Below are 17,960 nucleotides of genomic sequence, written 5' to 3' on the forward strand. Positions count from 1 at the left end.
TCTCTTTCAGATCTTGAACTTGCCTGGTCTCCCTGCTGGAGGATATTCCCTCTATTGAAGTAATCACTCCTGTGCCCCTTTACATTTTTAAAATTAACTAGTCATTAATTTCTTGCTATGATACATGAAAATGGCAGAAAATTTATACAGTACAAAAGATACACAGTGAAAAGTAATTGTCTCTTCCATTCACATTCTCCAATTTTATGTGGTCAGATTTAAGTCTTTTATTTTTTAATGGCTCTTAGGTGGGTGGTTTATTTTTGAATTTTTGTAGTTTTATTTTTTACTTTCAAATCTTTGATCAACCTGAAATTTATTTTTATTTAAGCTGAGATAAAGAGTCAGCTTTATTATTTCTAGTTATCTACTCAGTAATCTTAATACCACTTACTGAATAATTTATCTGGCATTCTCATGCACTGTGCCCTCGTCCTGTTTCAGCCTCTCCAGTGCCTCTATATTCATGTACCCTACTAGCCTGTTTTCCTTAATGTCTCTCTAGAGTATTTTTAATAGGTGGGAGAGTGAGTTTCATCTTACAACTCTATTAGTTTTTCATAATTTCCTGACCCTTCTTAAATGTTCAATTTTCTTTGTGAACTTTATAATTAACTTGTCTAGTGTGTTTTTTTTAAGTCTTATGAATATTTTTGAGGATAATAACTTTTAAATGAACATTTGGTGACTTCACAAACCTAGAGTTTCCTATATAAGAACATAGGATTTCCCTCCATTTTATTGAGTCTTTTTAATTTTCCCTTACTACCATTTTAAAGATTTTGCCATACATATCTTTTAGGTTTATTCTTGGATATTTCATCATTTTTTTGTTGTCATTGTCATGGAATCATTGTATTTTTAAAAACATTGTTTTTTTAATAGAGGGAGGCTGTCAATTTAGATTTACCCTTACCACATTCATGCATGGTTTGTAATAAACTTTTAATTTAGTCATAGCCCCTCTCCCTCAGTCCACACTCTTTATTTAGCCAACTTTCGTTCTTCCTTAAAATGCCAGCTTAAAGTTCACCTTGCAAGAGCCCTTTTTCAACCTCCACATTTCAAGGAGATCTTCATATTACTCTTCTTAGAGGACCCTGTACTGTCCTTAGATATTGCTTATTACAGTTTGAAATTATGCAGTTTTATTGGGATTTTGTTATTGTCTAATATCTCTATTTCCCTCTCTCTTGTAAGCTTCACACAGGTAAGAATAGTATTTTCTTCCTCAGCCTGTCCTTGTTGTTGAGCATAGTAGATTCTGCCTGGTTGATTAGCAGATTGGTTGGTTAGTTGGGTGAATGGATGATTGGATTGTTCAATTGTGGAAATTTGCCAAATATTTCAATCTTTTAGTTTTATTTTGAGTTCAGCACACTTTAAAAATCATATGCTGCTTTCTTGGAAACTTGACATACTTCTGGTGTGGTTTTTAAGACATGGTTCTCCAAGACTAGTAGCCTAGGCATATCCATTGATGAGTTCACTGTTTTGTTGATTCACCTTATCAGATTGATTTGGTGTTTTCCTCTTTCAAACTTACTTTTAAGTGGTCTGAAATGTGACATGAGTGAGATTATTCTGCCAGTATTAATAACTATAATATAACATAATAATCATCCTTATTATTATTCTGTTTTGTAATATCACTGCAAAACTTTAGAGTAATTTAAAGTTATTACTTCTGTGTTGCAATTTGTGGAGTCAAGGCTTAGAGATATCAAATGTCCACTGTTACAAAGCTTCCAGTGGCTGGGCTGAATCTAGATTTTGAAATTTTCTGACTCCTAATTCAGTGTTCTCTCCACCATGGCATCATCCATATTGCTGTAGTAGTAGTACCTGGCTTCCAGGAATGTTTATGTATTACTATAAAGAGAAAGTATCTCACATCACTTTGCTCTACCAAGGCAGATATCATATGGTTAACTATCAGTATCATCATAGGTTGAGACTTTTCCCTATCAGTATCTTTTTCCCCCACCTTTTAAATAGACTTTTTCTTTAAGAGCCATTTTAGATTTACAGCAAAGTTGAGCAGAAAGTACAGAGAACTCCCAATACCCCCTGCCTCCCCTCACACATAGCCTTCCGTGCTATCAACATCCTGCACCAGTAACCTACCCTGACACATCATTATCATCCAAAGACCGTAGTTTACATTAGGTTTCACTCTTGGCATTGTACACTCTATGGGTTTGACAAATTTATAATGACATGTATACACCATTTTAGTATCATACAGAATAGTTTCACTGCCTTAAAAATCCCCTGTGTGCCCGGCCGGTGTGGCTCAGTAGTTGAGTGTTGCCCCATGGACCAGGAGGTTATGGTTTGATTCCCAGTCAGGACACATGCCTGGGTTTTGGGCTCGATCCCCAGTAGGGGATGTGCAAGAGGCAGCCAATCGATGATTCTCTCTCTCTCCCCCTCCCTCTCTCTCTCTCTCTCTCTCCCCCCCCCCTTACTCTCTGAAATAAATAAAAACATAAAAAAAAAGCCCTGTGCTCCACCTATTCATCCCTCCCTCCGCACTCACCAACCACTGATTTTTTTTAATGTCTCAATGGTTTTGCCTCTTCTAGAACGTCATAGAGTTGCAATCATGCAGTATGTAGCCTTTTCAGATTGGCTTCATTCACCTAGCAATATGCATTTAAGGTTCCTCCATGTCTTTTCATGGCTTGATAGCTCATTTCTTTTCAGTGTTGAATAATATGCCATTATGTGGATGTACCACAGCTTATTTACCCATTCACCTACTGAAGGACATCTTATGTCAACATAAATTTTCAATTCATTTGGATAAATACCAAGGAGGAGAATTGCTGGGTCATATGGTAAGAGTATATTTAGTTTTGAAAGAAGAACAAAACTTCCAAAGTGGCTGTACCATTTTGCATTCCTACCAGCAGTGAATGAGAGTTCCTGTTGTTCCACATCCTTACCTGTATTTGGTGGTGTCAAGAGTTCTGGATTTTGGCCATTCTAATAGGTGTGTAGTGCTGTCTCATTGTTGTCTTAATTTGCATTTCCTTCATAACATACAATGTAGAGCATCGTTTCATATGCTTATTTACCGTCTGTATATTTTCTTTGATGAGGTGTCTGTTTAGGTCTTTTGCCCATTTTTAAATCAGGTTGTTCATTTTCTTTTCTTTTTTATATTCTCTTTTAACAGTTGTTTTTTCTTGGGCACCATCTAGTGAAAATACACACAGAGCTTTGAGGACATTGAGAATGATTTATTTTTTCAAAGGAAAACGCCTCTCTTTCTCTCTTTCTCCTTTTGCCCTTGTCTTTCAGTTATACCTGCCGCCACTTGCGGAGATATGTTTATGTGTTGGACAAACTGTATTTCCCCCACTCTCACTGCTCTACGCTTCAGCATTGCTTCTCGAGCCTCAGTGACAATGGAGAGGAACTCTTGTCTTTAACTTGCTCTCACATTCTCAGATCCTATGCTTCCAGGTTGTTAACCTCTGCTGTCCATTTTCCGCATGCTGCATGCTGTGTATAACTGATAATTGCATGTTTAAATGGAACACATGTCAGTTAATGATTAAAGAGGAAATTTACATTTGAAATTATACTAAATAATTATTTGAAATAATGGCTGGGATGTGTTTCCTTACAAATATCTTCTTAAGTACTTTACAGTGTATTTCATGGGAGAGAGAAAAGCTTTCAGCCACACAGTTGTCATGTAAACTTGAGAGAATTTTTCTATACTTTGCTTCATTTGGAAATCTGTTGGTTTAATTTATAAGAGTTGGAAGTGCTCTGATTTGTATATGAAATAGACTCTACAGTTACTATTAGTTGCATATGAATTTTGGGTTCTCTTTCTTGCTCTGCTCTCTTATCCGAGAGCTGGCTGTGAGATCCTACCCAAGTTTTGATAGAGGAACATTGAGCTAGGAGATTTGATTTTATGAGAAGGTAGAAATTAGCCCTTGGGGTTTTGTATTTCTCACTCATTTTATTTATATGGAGAGTAGGTATAGTCAGCAAGCAGTGTGTCATGGGTGATTGTTGATTAAACATGATGGTGGGAGTAGTAAGAAAGATAGAAGCCGTCAATCTCAAGTATCAGAAAAAGTTAACACCTGCTGTTTAGTGTGTATCATGCATGCTTCAACATAGAGGGGCAGTATGACATTACTGCTTTGTTCTTTACAGTTGACATTTTTAACACACATTTTCTATGAATCAGAGATGACCTACACTAGCACGATACTGTTAGCTAGCATTGTGTTTGAAGGCAGTGTCTTCACTGCCAGAAGATTTAGAAAAAGAAGGAAAAAAACTCCATGATCACTTTCTAAAAGGAGCAAAGGTTTAGAATTAAAATAGATATTTTCACATGAAGGAGCATACAAAAGCTTCAGACTGCCCAGTATATCTAAATGAAAACATCTTATCAAGAATAGAAGACAGACAGTATGGCATCTAAGGTGACAGAGCCTTTTCTTGGTAGTAGAAAAATTTTACAGACCCGCGTAATGATGTTGGTCAGACTCTTAATGTGTCTGGTACAGACACTTTTAAGAAATAAAAAAAAAATCAGGGATAGAAAAGCAAGTGAAAATAATAGGATCAACTCTTATATATGTATAATGTAGAAGAATTTATCAAACTAAAGCCAGTGACTTTCAACTGACTTTATGTAAAGTGAGTGAATATCAGGTAAGTAAGTACTCTTAGGAATTGGAAACAGATCTTGTCTGGTGCAAGGAATGGAGAGATCTCTGGTATTAAAAATTGAACCTCTTAAATGGGCAGAATAATTGATCTTGTCCTTGATTACTAGTATATTAGTCAGGGTTCTCCAGAGAAACAGAACCAATTGTGTGTGTGTATGTGTGTGTGTTTAGGAAGGGAGGGTAGGAGAGAGAAAGAGATTGAGATTTATTTTAGGACATTGGCTTTGGTGATTGTAGGGGCTGGCAAGTCTGAAATCTGTAGGGCAGGCTGGAAATTCAGGTAATCATTGATGTTGTGGTCTTAAATCCTAAGTTCATAGAACAGGCCAGCAGCTGGAAATTCAGGATTTTTATGTTGTAGCCTTGAGACAGAATTCCTTCTTCCTCAGAAAACCATAGTCTTTGTTCCTAAGGCCTTTACCCACATTACAGAGGGTAATCTGCTTTCCTTAAAGTCAACTGATTATAAATGTTAATCACATTCACAAATACCTTCACAGCAACATCTGAACAAGTGTTTCACCATGTAGTTAGGCATCATAGCCTTGCCAATAGCACATAAAGTTACCATCACACTGTGCTGCTTCTGTTTTTTTTTGTGTGTGTCCTCATGTACATTCTCTTATGTTCTACCAGACATAGTGCCTCCTGGGGGTAGACACTCTATCTTACTCCTCCTCATAATCTTACAGTGCCTCATGCCTGGCGCATTGTTAACCTTCATTAATACTAGTTGTAGCAAGTTTTACCATTTGCCATTTGTGACAGAGGCCAGTGTCTGCTTTCCTCTGGAGTCACACCCCTTACCTCGCAGGAGCAGACAGAAGAGAAAAATACACGATTAACTGAGAAGATAAAAGGAAATGGAGGGAAAAGGACCAGGAAGACAGAGTAGGAAAGGACAAAAGTACAGAGTTTGAAAGGGGGGAAATGAAGACACCGTGTGGCAAAAGCACTGTGCCATTCCTGAGTCTCCTGTACCTAATTCCTGGTAGAGTTAAATGTACACTCAGTTTCCAAGTCAGTATAGCATTTGTTTTGTATTTTCCATGCCTTCTTTCATCACCTTTCCTGGACCCCCTCAGCCCCTAACGGTTCCTTTCTCATCCCCAGGAGGTGGTTCAGTATCTCAGCTAAGGTTTAAGGTATTAACTCTCCAAAGGGTATGTTTCAGTGCAAAGGCCTTCTTAGGACTGAAAAGGCTTTAGGACACATCTGTAAGAAAACATCAGGCCCAGGTAGGTGGCTAAGGAAACATTCTAAGGCTAGGAAACTTTGTAGAGTTTTTGAAGTGCTGCTCCCTTGCAGGCCTGTCTGTCCCCCCTCTCTCTGGCAGTCTCTGGTCTTCTCTCTTCTCATTCTAGGGCTTTTGCAGCAGATGTGCTGTCTCTTGGCCTCCAAATTCTGCCAGGCCCTGTCCACTTTTTTCTCAGCAGCAAAGAAATGCAGATACAGTGGTTAGGGATGTGGAGTTAAGGCCTTTCCTCCTCCCGCACTGACTTTTCATCCCAGCTCCACCCCTTGCAATCAGGATTCTGCAGAACACTCTTCCTTTCGGGACAGACCTCAGAATGTGGACGTGATTTGCATAAAAGGAAATACCTTGTCATCCTGCATGCACAGTGGCACATGGTCAAATGTAATCTAGTTCTTCCAGTTGAAAGAGTTTTCTTTCAACATAACTGTGTTATACAAGTGGACAAACCAAGCCAAATGTCTGAAAGAAGTAATCACAGCTCAGCTGGGCATGGCTCAGCGGTTGAGCCTTGACCTAAGATCCAGGCAATTGGGGTTCGATTCCCGGTCAGGGCACATGCCCGGGTTGCGGGCTCGATCAATGACTCTCTCATCATTGATGTTTCTATCTATCTCTCCCTCTCTTTTCCTCTCTATGAAATCAATAAAGATGTATTTAAAAAAAAAAAAGAAGTAATCACAGACTCACTTCACAATCCCAGATAGCTTTCTTTCAGTTACGCAGAATCTTTAAAATGTAATTCAGTTCCTAGAGAGAAATACAAGCTATTCCTTTAGAAAGAACTTTACCTTAGTCTCACATGAGTTACTGCTATAAATAAAAATTTCAGTCATTCTAATGTAAACTGCTTTCTAATGTAAGAATTCCTTTTACAGCATCCCTGAGAGAGAGCTTTTGGGTGCTTCCCACCTCAGGAGGCGGTAGAGTTCTTGCTGTTCCATTGTGAGAAGGATTGTCATCTGCTACGCCCTCCTCCCAGTAACTTTCATATACTGGTCTGGCTCTGCTTGAGAGAACACACAAATGTCTATAAACTTTGCTGCTTCTGAGAGCCCTTCAGATTTTTTACAACGTATGTCTTGATTCCCCTTAATCTCTTTTCTTTAGCTCAAATAGCCTGGTTACTTTAACCATTCCTGAAACAGATGATTTTTAGATTGTTCTGTATTTTTCTTATCTTCCTGAATGATCTATAATATTTCAGTTGTACTTTATAATTTCGACCTTTATAAATTAAAGCTATATAAATCATAAATTATAGTTATAAATTATACTGTGTTATTTGTCTTAAGACAAATTACACTGCTTTATGAAAGCAGGCACCCCTTGGCTAATGAAAATTCCAAGATCTTTTTCACATGAACACTTTATATTTATTCTTACCTAATTTTGTTCCATCTTTCTCTGTTCGAGTCATACCTTATGAGGCTGCACGCCTTGCAAACCTGGTAGCTTCTCCTGTTTACCCTCAGAAGCATTGAGATCAACTCTCAGATTACTAACCTGAGAGTTGATGTCTGTAGAAATCAAATTTAAAATTTTGTGTGAGCATTTGAGAATTTTAATTCATTGCTGATAACTACATGAAGTCAAATTCTTTGACTGCCTAGATCTTTATGTCCAGTTTTGAGTTGTGCTTTCTTAGGTTTCAGGGAGGAGTTAAGTGAATAAGTTCTATGAGAAATCTATGAAAAGACCATACCTATTTATTTTTTATTTTTAAGTGACTAATTTACATATTTTGCTGATGTCAAAAATACAGCTACTAATATTTTTAAAAATATTGTTTTAATTGAGCCTGAGACAGGAGAAATCAAGGAAAAGTTTAGTGTTGAGATGATTCTCTTTTTAATGGTGTCACTTATTTTGAGTTACTATTAGCTCAGGGCTTTGGTTTGTTGCTACCTGATGCTAGAAAGCTGAGGAAGAACACTGGCAATGTTATTTTCTAACATGTAGTGATTTTAAAACAGTATATTCTTTTTATAAAATTAAGCAGGTGGGGGGAGGCATAGAACTCTTAAAGAATCTATTGAAAATTATGGATCTTCTCTTTAAAAGACAAAAATAGAAAAAATTACCTCTAAATTCAGAGTTTATATGCAATTGATTTAGTTAAAATATTACATACACTGCTATAAAAGAGACCAAAAGTCTGAGCTGGTGCGCCCATATGCAAGATAAAGAATGGTGAAAAATAGTGGGTAGCTATAAAAAAACATCTATCAAAAGTCACCAAAATGTTCATATTTTGGAATTTATCCTAAGGAAAGAACTTAAGGAAAGAATTATATTTAGGAACAAAATAAGGGAATGGTTAAGTAAGCTATATTTTGTCAACTCACTGGAATATCAATCAACCATTAAAAATATTATAAAGAAAAAAATAAGAAATATGGAAAACATTTTGATATGTTAAGTGAAAAAAGTATAAAATTATATAGTGCTATTAAAACAACTGTATAAAATTATATCCATATGGACAAGAACTAGATAATGTATAAAAATAGTTATGAAATATTGCAAAAATGTACATTACATTTCATCTTTAAATCATTTAAAGTTTATTTTTTAGGCATTTAAAAACAATGTACACATTTAAATTATAAGTTTCTTCTCTCCCTTTTCTTTGCTCTCCCTTCACTGCCCAAGTTAAATGTATGTTTTTGCCTTTCCCCCCTCCAACATAATGTAGTGTCAGGTTATTAATTGGCAAAGAGCTGAAATGGTTTATGGGAATAAATAGGAATCCCCTGATTGGTGATCACAGAAGATTTTTTCATGGCTTATCTTAGAATTTTTATAAAAAAATTATCTTTCTTTTTAACTGAGTAGGTTTATAATTCTAAGTGAGTACAACATTAAGTCTTTCTCTGTCTAAACTGTAGTACTTTCAAATTTAGGAGTATGTCTTTTATCCTGTGGTCTAACAAATCACATTGGGTGCCATTTTTTTGCTCTGAAAGGATTACATCTCCAGTCTAAACTCAGATAATGTTCGAATGAGTTTCCTCAAAAGAGTTTTTAAAAATTGCTAGAACAGTCATGTCATACAGTATATGCTGCTCACTAAATCTGTATTGAATAAATATTTGAAGCCATAGTAATAATTTCTCATATGATACTGTCTTAATAATTCTGTTGTGGCTGTGTGCTTTATTGATTTCTATGCCGCTTCTGTGGCATGAAATGAAATGTATTATCCCACTTAAACCATTATGGTTTCCTTTTGAGTTACATATTCACTACTCGATTCTGTCATCAAGCTTATTCCATTTTCTATAATGTGTTCAGCCTTAAGATTTACTACTTTAGTACTCAGTGCTGTATGAGTCAAAACAGTGCTCTGTGAGACTCAGTGCTGTATGAGTCTCTTCTGTCTGTAGAAGAGAGGAGGGCAAAGCTTGACAAACCTAGTCAAAATCTTTGCTGGATCTCAGAGCTGAGGTGGACAGCTTCGCCGCACCCCTTTCTCTTGGTATGTGTGACAGCATATTCCTGGCTTTCTTCCCACCTTTTTTGCATTTCTTTTTGGGCTTGATTGTTTTATTTTTTAAAAATATATCTTTATTGATATCAGAGAGAGGAAAGGAGAGGGAGAGAGAGACAGAAACATCAATGATGAGAGAGTCATTGATCGAACCCGCAACCCGGGCATGTGCCCTGACTGGGATTCGAACCCTGATCTCCTGGATCCTAGGTCGATGCTCAACTGCTGAGCCACACCCGACCGGGCTGGGCTTGATTGTTTTAAATATTAGAATTCCTTCAAGCTTGATCCTAAGGTCCTCCTCTCTTTTGACTTAAATTCTTACCTTAGGCATTCTCTCTTTCTGTGACTTTATATGTCACCCATGTGCCAATACTTCCCAAATTGATAACTCCAGCTGAAATTCTGAGCTCCAGTCCCATAATGTCAGCTACTGTCATTTGCCTTCATGTTAACATCACCACTCAGACCTCATCTTTCAGGTGAACTCTTAACCTTTCTCCACAACCTTTTTCTTTTAGTCTCCTCTATCTCTGTAAGTGGTGTCTCTGTCCATCAAGTTGCCTGTGCTCATCACGTGAAAATCATCAACATTTTCTTTCCCTCAACCCCTACATCCATCTTCACTCTGTCCATTTCAGTTCTGTATCCAAAATGTAAATGGAATCTCTCCTCTCTTTTCTGTCCCCATTGCCAGCCCCTGTCACTCAAATGATCCTTTATCTCACACCCAAACTGTGAAAACCTCCTATCTGATTTTTCTGCCTCCAGTCTCATCACTCCCACTCCTAATTTCTCATCTAGCAGGCATCTTCAAATAATGGAAATCGGATTGTCTCTTCCTTCATTGGCTCAAAATCCTTCATTGGCTCCCCTGTGCTCTCAGAGTGGTACATTCTCTAGCTCACCAGTTATCTTTTCTTTTGCAGGAATTGCTGATCCCTTTTCCATCATAGGGCTTTTTACATGTTCTTTCCTGTCTAGATCGTTCTTTTCCCTACTCTGTATTTCTTACACTTGTTACTTCCTCAGACAGGTTTTCCTTTATCCCCAAATCCATTGTTATACTTGATGTTATGTTTTATCTCACACACATGTCCTTTCTTTTTCTGTTTCCTGGCGTAGACTGTAAGCTCCACAAGGCAGAAAACATATGCTTTTTAAATTCACTATCCCTAGCACCTAATACTTAGAAATGCAATAAATAGGTGCTTCATATTTGCTGGGAATGAATGATTTTTAATTTATTACAGTTAATTTTTTAAAATTTAGTTTAATAATGACCACTTCTTCAGAGAATACTTGGCCAGAAGCTGTAAGATGGCAATCCTGTTAAAATGTACTACACTTCAAAATAGCGTTCACGATAGCATTATTAGATAATGAAGTATTCTGGGTATAGTTGTCTGTTTATAGTTTCCATAGGTATGTAGTAAAATTGCATAGGAAGGCTCTTTAATTCTTGAATATATGGAATTGCATTGCTTTTGTCTCTCAGTTAAATATTTTACAAATTTTCCAGTTTTTGGATTTATATGGTAAACCATAACCATCAAAGCAATATCAATATGCTTTGAAAGATGCCTCATAAAAATGCAAAAGTAACATTTCCTATGGTCACTGTAGCTAAGCAGAAGAAACTCAGAGGGGAAAGTAAAATTATTTTATATTAAATTTTGCCTTTTGCCTCTTGAAATTTAAGAACAATACTGGAAAATTAGTTTGATAATAGTGTAGTCCTAAAAAAAAAGGATAGTTCTAAAAAGGTTTTTTGGAGGCTCGTGGCTGTAATAGTAGGAACAGAACGAAGTTTTAGAAATGTACATAAGAATCAAAGTATATTGTTGTATGTATTAAAAATTTTATTGAACTTTTTTAAATTCAAAATTACCTAGTAAAGAAGCATACAAGTTTATTATACTATACCCAGTTGGCAATGTTTAGTAAAATATTTTCAGTGTATTACTTAAAAGAATATTGGTAAGATTTATTGAAGACCAACAGTGACATTAAAACCCTACTCAAAATAAATGTTACACTAGACTGCCAGGGTGATCTGCACTGAAATGTCACTGAGTTGTACTGAACAATTTATTGTCCAAGGGAAGAAATTCAGATTAAATCAATAAAATACATATAACAAAAGATAGTTATTAAGTAAAATTTTAATGTGCAAAAAAGATGTCATGAGAATTTTGACATATGGAAACAAAATAAGAAAGAAATGATAGGATCTGAGGAAACAACAATATGAAATTCTTTTTCAATCCAAAAATGGTAATAGATCTGTCTTCCACCAAATGCTCTTCAGTGTAGATTTCATTGGTGAAGGGAGGCACTCAGGTTTGGTTGATGTACTTATGGGTATATAGGAGTAACCAGAGTTCCTAAAGATGAACACCCTAAATAACAAAATTAAAACTTCTCATGAAGTTTAGACTACGTTTGTAGGATTTGGAATGGATACAAAATTCTCCCAATTGGATGCTCTTCCCCTAGGGCTTCCATTTGCAGGGAATTTCATGTTCATATTCAGACATGCAGACTTGCATAACTGCTTATTATAGAAATATTCTTGGTTACTAAATGTCTAACAGACTTAAACATACAAGGTTTTCCGTATATGGAAGAAAAGTGATTCCACCCACTCTCCATGCCTTGGCACGTCATGATGCCAGCCCCTACATTTATTTGACTTCCAGAATTTAAATAGGTGGTGATGTAAATCAGAAGTTAGTGTTTCACCTACTGGCACTAAATAACTAAATCTTCATGCTCAGGACAAGAAAGGAAAATCCTTTTAAATTTGGTCAAAGTGGGAATGGCATTTACTCTAATCCTATCCCTCTGAGTTAGACAACGAAATGATTTTCTGTCTTACAAAAGACGAGGAAGCAGAGGAGACTACAGAGAAGTTAAATGGCTTGGCAAAGATCGCACAGACTGGAAGTAGACTCCAAGTTTCTGGAGGCCCTGCTCTGATCAAACTTTCATTTTATTGAATGTCACAGCATTATAAAGTGAGATAAATTTATCTCCCCATACATATGTTTAAGGAATTATTCTCAACCGATAGCTACTTCTACTTTTTTTGAATTTCACATATTCAGACTTTAAAATTTCATTTCAATGCTGTTACCTTTTAAATCTCCATCTTACAGATTTGAGCGGGAGTGGGAATTGAAGAGTTACTAATTTTCTTGGGCATTTTCTATGCATGTTCTAATATTGATCTTAAACTAGAATCAGATATGCTCCAAGAGGTAGATTGCTTGTTTTACACAACAATTCTATGAGCTAGCTGTCTATAAGAGGCAGTTCATTAAAAATTAATTTTTAAATGAACTTTAGGTGTACTGTATAGATTTCCTAAAGGCTGCATGTCAGAGGATGTGTACATACAAACTATTTTCTTTGTCCAGTAGTGGTGATAATAGCTGATATTTATTGAACTCCTAGTCTCTAATGGTGTTCTTCTAATTATTAAATATTTTTATTTTAATCCTCAAAGCAACTATGTGAGATAGTTAATATTACTACTCCCATATTATAGATGAAGGAACTGATACACGGAGTGATTTAATACCTCGCTAGAAGATACTAAAACCAGTATCAAAACCCAAATATTCTGGGTAAAAAAGCCACACTTTTAACCGTATATTGCCTCCCAGGAAGCCTTTTAATAATAACCTGATTTTATTAAGTAACTTTGCCCTTAAAATAATTTCAACCCACCTTAGAGCCAACTGAAGCCTGCTATTATTTGATGATTTTACATTTTAAATATTTGTATTTAAATTATCGAACACCTATTCTCTACTCACAGTTTTACTTGGAGATAGTTTTAAAAACTGGCTAGCCCTGGCCGGTGTGGCTCAGTTGTTTGAGCATTGTTTGTCCCATGTACCGAGAGGTCACCAGCTTGATTCCCAGTCAGGGCACGTGCCTGGGTTGCTGTCCGATCCCCAGTAGGGGGCAGGCAGGAGGCAGTCGATCAATGTTCCTGTCATTGATGTTTCTCTCTCTCTTCCTTTCTCTCTAAAATCAATGAAATCATTTTTTTCTTTAATTCAGTAAAAAACTGGCTAAAATTTAAAATGAAGTGTAGACTGTGGAAATAAGAAACTCAAAACTGTATCCCTTTATCTTCTAAATTCTATATGTACTATTTAGTCTGGTTTCTACTCTCTAAACATGTAGTGTCTCTTTTTCAAAACCACTAATCCTTATAAAAGTTCATAATGTTGTATCTCACATGCCTTAGTTTGGTTTTAATTTTTGATGCAGGTTTGATTGTATCCTCTCTCAAAGTAATAATGGTTACAAACTATTCTTAAAAGGTTTTTAACCAGCTTTCGCAGTAAGCATAGGCAGATTTTCACTGTAACCCAAAGAATAAGTTTTATATTTTACTTTCCACTGGATAAAGATAAAACAAAAGCAATTAGCTACTGAATATAATTTCTAATAGTGACTAAAGTCTTATGGCTTCCTTGTCAGTCCTCTGTTTAGTGACTAACAATTATGTCATTGTTCTAACTTTAAATAAATAAGTAGACGCTTTCCTGGGGATTTAGAAGTATAATTACTATTGATATATGTACGTTTTTATACAGGTAACATTAATATAGACTTTTAAAAATGTGATTTTTAAGTTTATTTTTGGTGTATTTAATGTTGATACTAGTAATTTCTTTGCCTAGGTGCATTTATTTTCAAGTAGCACATACTATAAGCCAATAGGAAGTTCAAGTTCCTATTATTCGTGACTATAGAAGAATTTAATGTATGGGCTCTACATCCTAGCACACAGTGGTTGTGGCAGCATGGGAGTTTGAGCAAAGAGCAATTTATGTCTTATTAAGGTGGGCCCATCTTTTAGATTCATGTAATATCCTTTAGTTCTAAACTTACAAAATCACATTTAAAGATAGTGATGGAACTATATACAATGATATTTTAGTATCTTTTCTGGAAGAAGTTATCTTTTTTTAAAAGGTTAACAGTGTAAAACCAGTGAATAAATAGTTGCAGGTAAATTTATTTCTAGCCTGGCCGGGCGTGGCTCAGCTGTTGAGCGCCAACCTAGGATCCAGGCGATCAGGGTTTGATTCCCAGTCAGGGCACATGCCTGGGTTGCGGGCTGCAGCCGATCAATGACTCTCTCATCATTGATGTTTCTATCTCTCTCTCTCTCTCTCTCTCCCCCTTCTTCTCTCTGAAATCAATAAAGATATATTAAAAAAAAAATTATTTCTAAGCATTCAGTAGGAAAAGCGTGTTTGGGTAATACTTTTCATAGTTTAACTGATTGTACAATAGCCTCTATATTCCTCTAACTGTTCTTAAATGGTCAGGTTAGAGATTATCATTGTGGATTAAATAATGGTCAGTAAAATAGTAGGCAGTCATCTGTTCTGTGGGTTTTTTAATTCTTGCTTTTTTTCTTGTTTTACATAACAATACATTACTGTATCAGGCAAGATATTGATGCAAGGTGTTATGATAATCTAGTTTAAAGGAAAAAAAAGAGGTTTGATTTTCATTAGTTTTAAATGTTCCTTCTCAAGAATCACTGTCCCTTGATTTCTGTGACTAGTGCTAAGCAGCAAATGCAAGCGGTATCCAGGCCACCAAATTTTGTATAACTGTTGGTGTGACTCTGGCAATAGTTTATGGTATTTCCTGTTACTGTGGTCTAGAGAAATTTCATTTTACCCTCACTGATTTTCTAGTCCCTCACTTCCCCCATGAATATAATAATGATAATTGTAACCTATGTGGCCCTAGCCGGTTTGCTCAGTGGTTAGAGCAGCAGCCCTTGCACCAGAGGGTCCCGGGTTGGATTCCAAGTCAAGACCACATACCTGGATTGCAGGTTAGACCCTTGGCCCTGGTTGGGGCTCATGCTGGAGGCAGCCAATCAATGTGTTTCTCTCACATCGATGTTTCTCCCTCTCTCTAAAAAGCAATGGAAAAAATATCCTTGGGTGAGGATTAAAAAATAATAATAGTAAAATCTGAATACATTAATAATGAATGGTTCCACTGAAAGATGATTCACTTGAGCTAGAATCATGATGTGAACTAAGAGGCACTACAGACTTGAAAATGTAACTCACTTATGCATCTTTTCTTTAAGTAAGACCATGTCAATTTGGCTTTAATTTGCAATGCCTTTTACAGTCAAAATGTTGGTTGTTTTGCTCTACAGCAGGAATGCTACCCCAAACAGTACAATGACCCCTTAAAGTTATTGCCTTATTAACTAATTCAGCTCTGGTGTATCTATAGTTTTATATTTGAATTTGTTGGCACACGACTTAAGTCACTGCTTTTTATATATTGGGCAATGTAATACTTACTTGAGTCAGTGTTCCTTAACTTTACGAATTAAAAAGAATAAATAGTCATCTCAGAGGGTAATGTGGCCTTACTCGTTTACAACGTGTGGGAATTTGACATGCCTCTTCATTGCAAAAACCATAGAACTCAGTTTCCCAAAAATGTTGCGTTCTTTAGCATAAAGAAGCTCTATGTATCATCGTGTTATTCCTCATCTGGTTCTGCAGGTGCATTGTCTGATTTGTGCATTTAGAGAAGCTGATTTTCCCTCTTACATAATCAAATGACATTTCTTCTAATGACCTATACTTGTATAAATACAGTAGTTATTTTCTTGCCTATTAATATTTGTTATTCAAATATTTTTCTGAGTTTAGTTTTCATTTTATTATTTTTAGATATGCTATCTCTTTAAAATAATATTTTTGATGTTCTATTTCAGCTTTGAATTTTAATTCATTGTTTGTTTTAAACAAACCATAATATTAAAAAAACTACAGTGTTATCTAGAACTAATTATCTTCTTTGTTGAATATATAATTCTATTAAAAAACATAATACTCTAATAATGCAGGTGGTTGGGGGATCTGGCAACCCTAGGGTCCATGACCCACTGTGGATTCTTGGCTTCTTGTAGGAAAGAATTCAAACGTGAGCCAGCATTGAGTTTAAAGGGAAAGTGAGTTTATTAGTGAAGCAGTGAGACAGAGAGTGGGCTGCTACACAGACAGAACAGCCCTCTATTAAATAAGGGGAGGAATAGTCAGGATCTTCCTGAGAAGGAGATGGAGATTTCTCATAGGAGTTCCATCGACCATTTGTGTCCTTATAAGGGCTTTCCATTTCAGATCACAAAGGTTTAGCATGCTCATGTATTATGATGAGCGGGTTATCCTTAGATGAAATTAGTCGCCATGGTGGATTGAGCTGGTCTCTGCCAGTTTTAAACCATAAATCCAGTGTGTGTGTTGGGGAGGTCTTACTGTCTTCTTGACAGTTCCTGTAGCTTTTATTGATTGCAGCTGTTTCACCACATACCCTATCTCATTAATGAAAAATTATCATGCATAAGTTCATTAGACTAATTCAGTAAATCACTAGCCTTTGGCCTAATAGAGATGGCTTTCAATGAGTCACTTTGTTTTTCTAACTTTTCTCTGTAGCAGACATCACTGTCCTTATTGTCAATGTGAACAAACAAGCACAGTGTTCAGAATTGGGCAAGTTGTAGGTGATGGAAGCAGTGTTCCATTTCATCAGTTTTTCACATGAGACTTGGAGTAGTTTTTTTAAAATGCTTACTCCCAATGACTATGGTCTTCCTTTTGGCAATCAAATGTCCACATCCGACTGTTCCTGTATCATTTGAAAGCAGTGGTTGGATTTATGATTATGCATTCTCTTTGATTATAGATATATCTAAAAGCTCTACTTTTAAATTGTAAAGCTTGTCAGGATTCACATTATTTTTGATATGATGACTATGGTGAACCTCATGGCAGTGTAATAACAAAAACATTTCAAATTTGAGCTTCACAATGTTTAATCTGATGGATTCAGTCTGTAAATAGGACAGGTAGGTGGATAGGTGATCTCAGGTAGGCTTCACTGACTAAAGTGACTTTTAAAAAGTGATTTGAGGACAGATATTTGGTGGATTAGTAGGTTGTTCCAAGTGAAGGGGGTGGCATGAAAGAAGATATAGGCAGGAGTAGGCGAGAAAGACAAAGGGTTCATTTAGAAGAAAAGAATGGGGAATGGGACAGGGTGTGGGAGGAGATGAGATCAGACATAGGAACTGGAAAAGAGTTGTGGAGCCATTTGGAGACAGGAAAAAAAGTTGTACTTTAAATGTTGAGAGAGCCAATGCTCTGATTAGGAGAACTGTGGTGAACGTATACCCCAAAAGAAGAATGATGACAGTTTGGTATGTTTCATCATTTAATAAGAAAGACAGTGAATGGACAGAGCAAAATATGAAGTGATTATTAAGTATGTGACCATAAAATTTATTATTCAAACCGGGACCCTTTAATAGAATGTAAACGGTCTCTATTTAATAGTTCCACTGGAACAAATTCATAAATTGGGACTTGCTGAGCAAATTCCGCTATTATTATTTTTCCCATGATTATTACAACTACTATTTATTGGTGAC

At 36.1% G+C, this 17,960-nt stretch overlaps 1 protein-coding gene across 6 annotated transcripts in view; it reads left to right on the plus strand.

The window, feature by feature from the left end:
• Positions 1–17,960, plus strand: part of DYM (dymeclin) — a 277,415-nt gene that overhangs the window by 163,819 nt on the left and 95,636 nt on the right. The window contains exon 14 of one of the 6 annotated variants that reach the window (XM_081148366.1): positions 3,310–3,474. The exons of the other annotated variants lie outside the window; for them this stretch is intronic. Coding sequence (XP_081004492.1) covers positions 3,310–3,474 — 165 coding nt within the window. The remainder of the gene's footprint in view (positions 1–3,309; positions 3,475–17,960) is intronic. 6 annotated transcript variants of the gene reach the window in all.

This window comes from Miniopterus schreibersii (genome assembly GCF_964146895.1).
Source record: "Miniopterus schreibersii genome assembly, chromosome: 10".
In the NCBI taxonomy this organism is placed as follows: domain Eukaryota; kingdom Metazoa; phylum Chordata; class Mammalia; order Chiroptera; family Miniopteridae; genus Miniopterus; species Miniopterus schreibersii.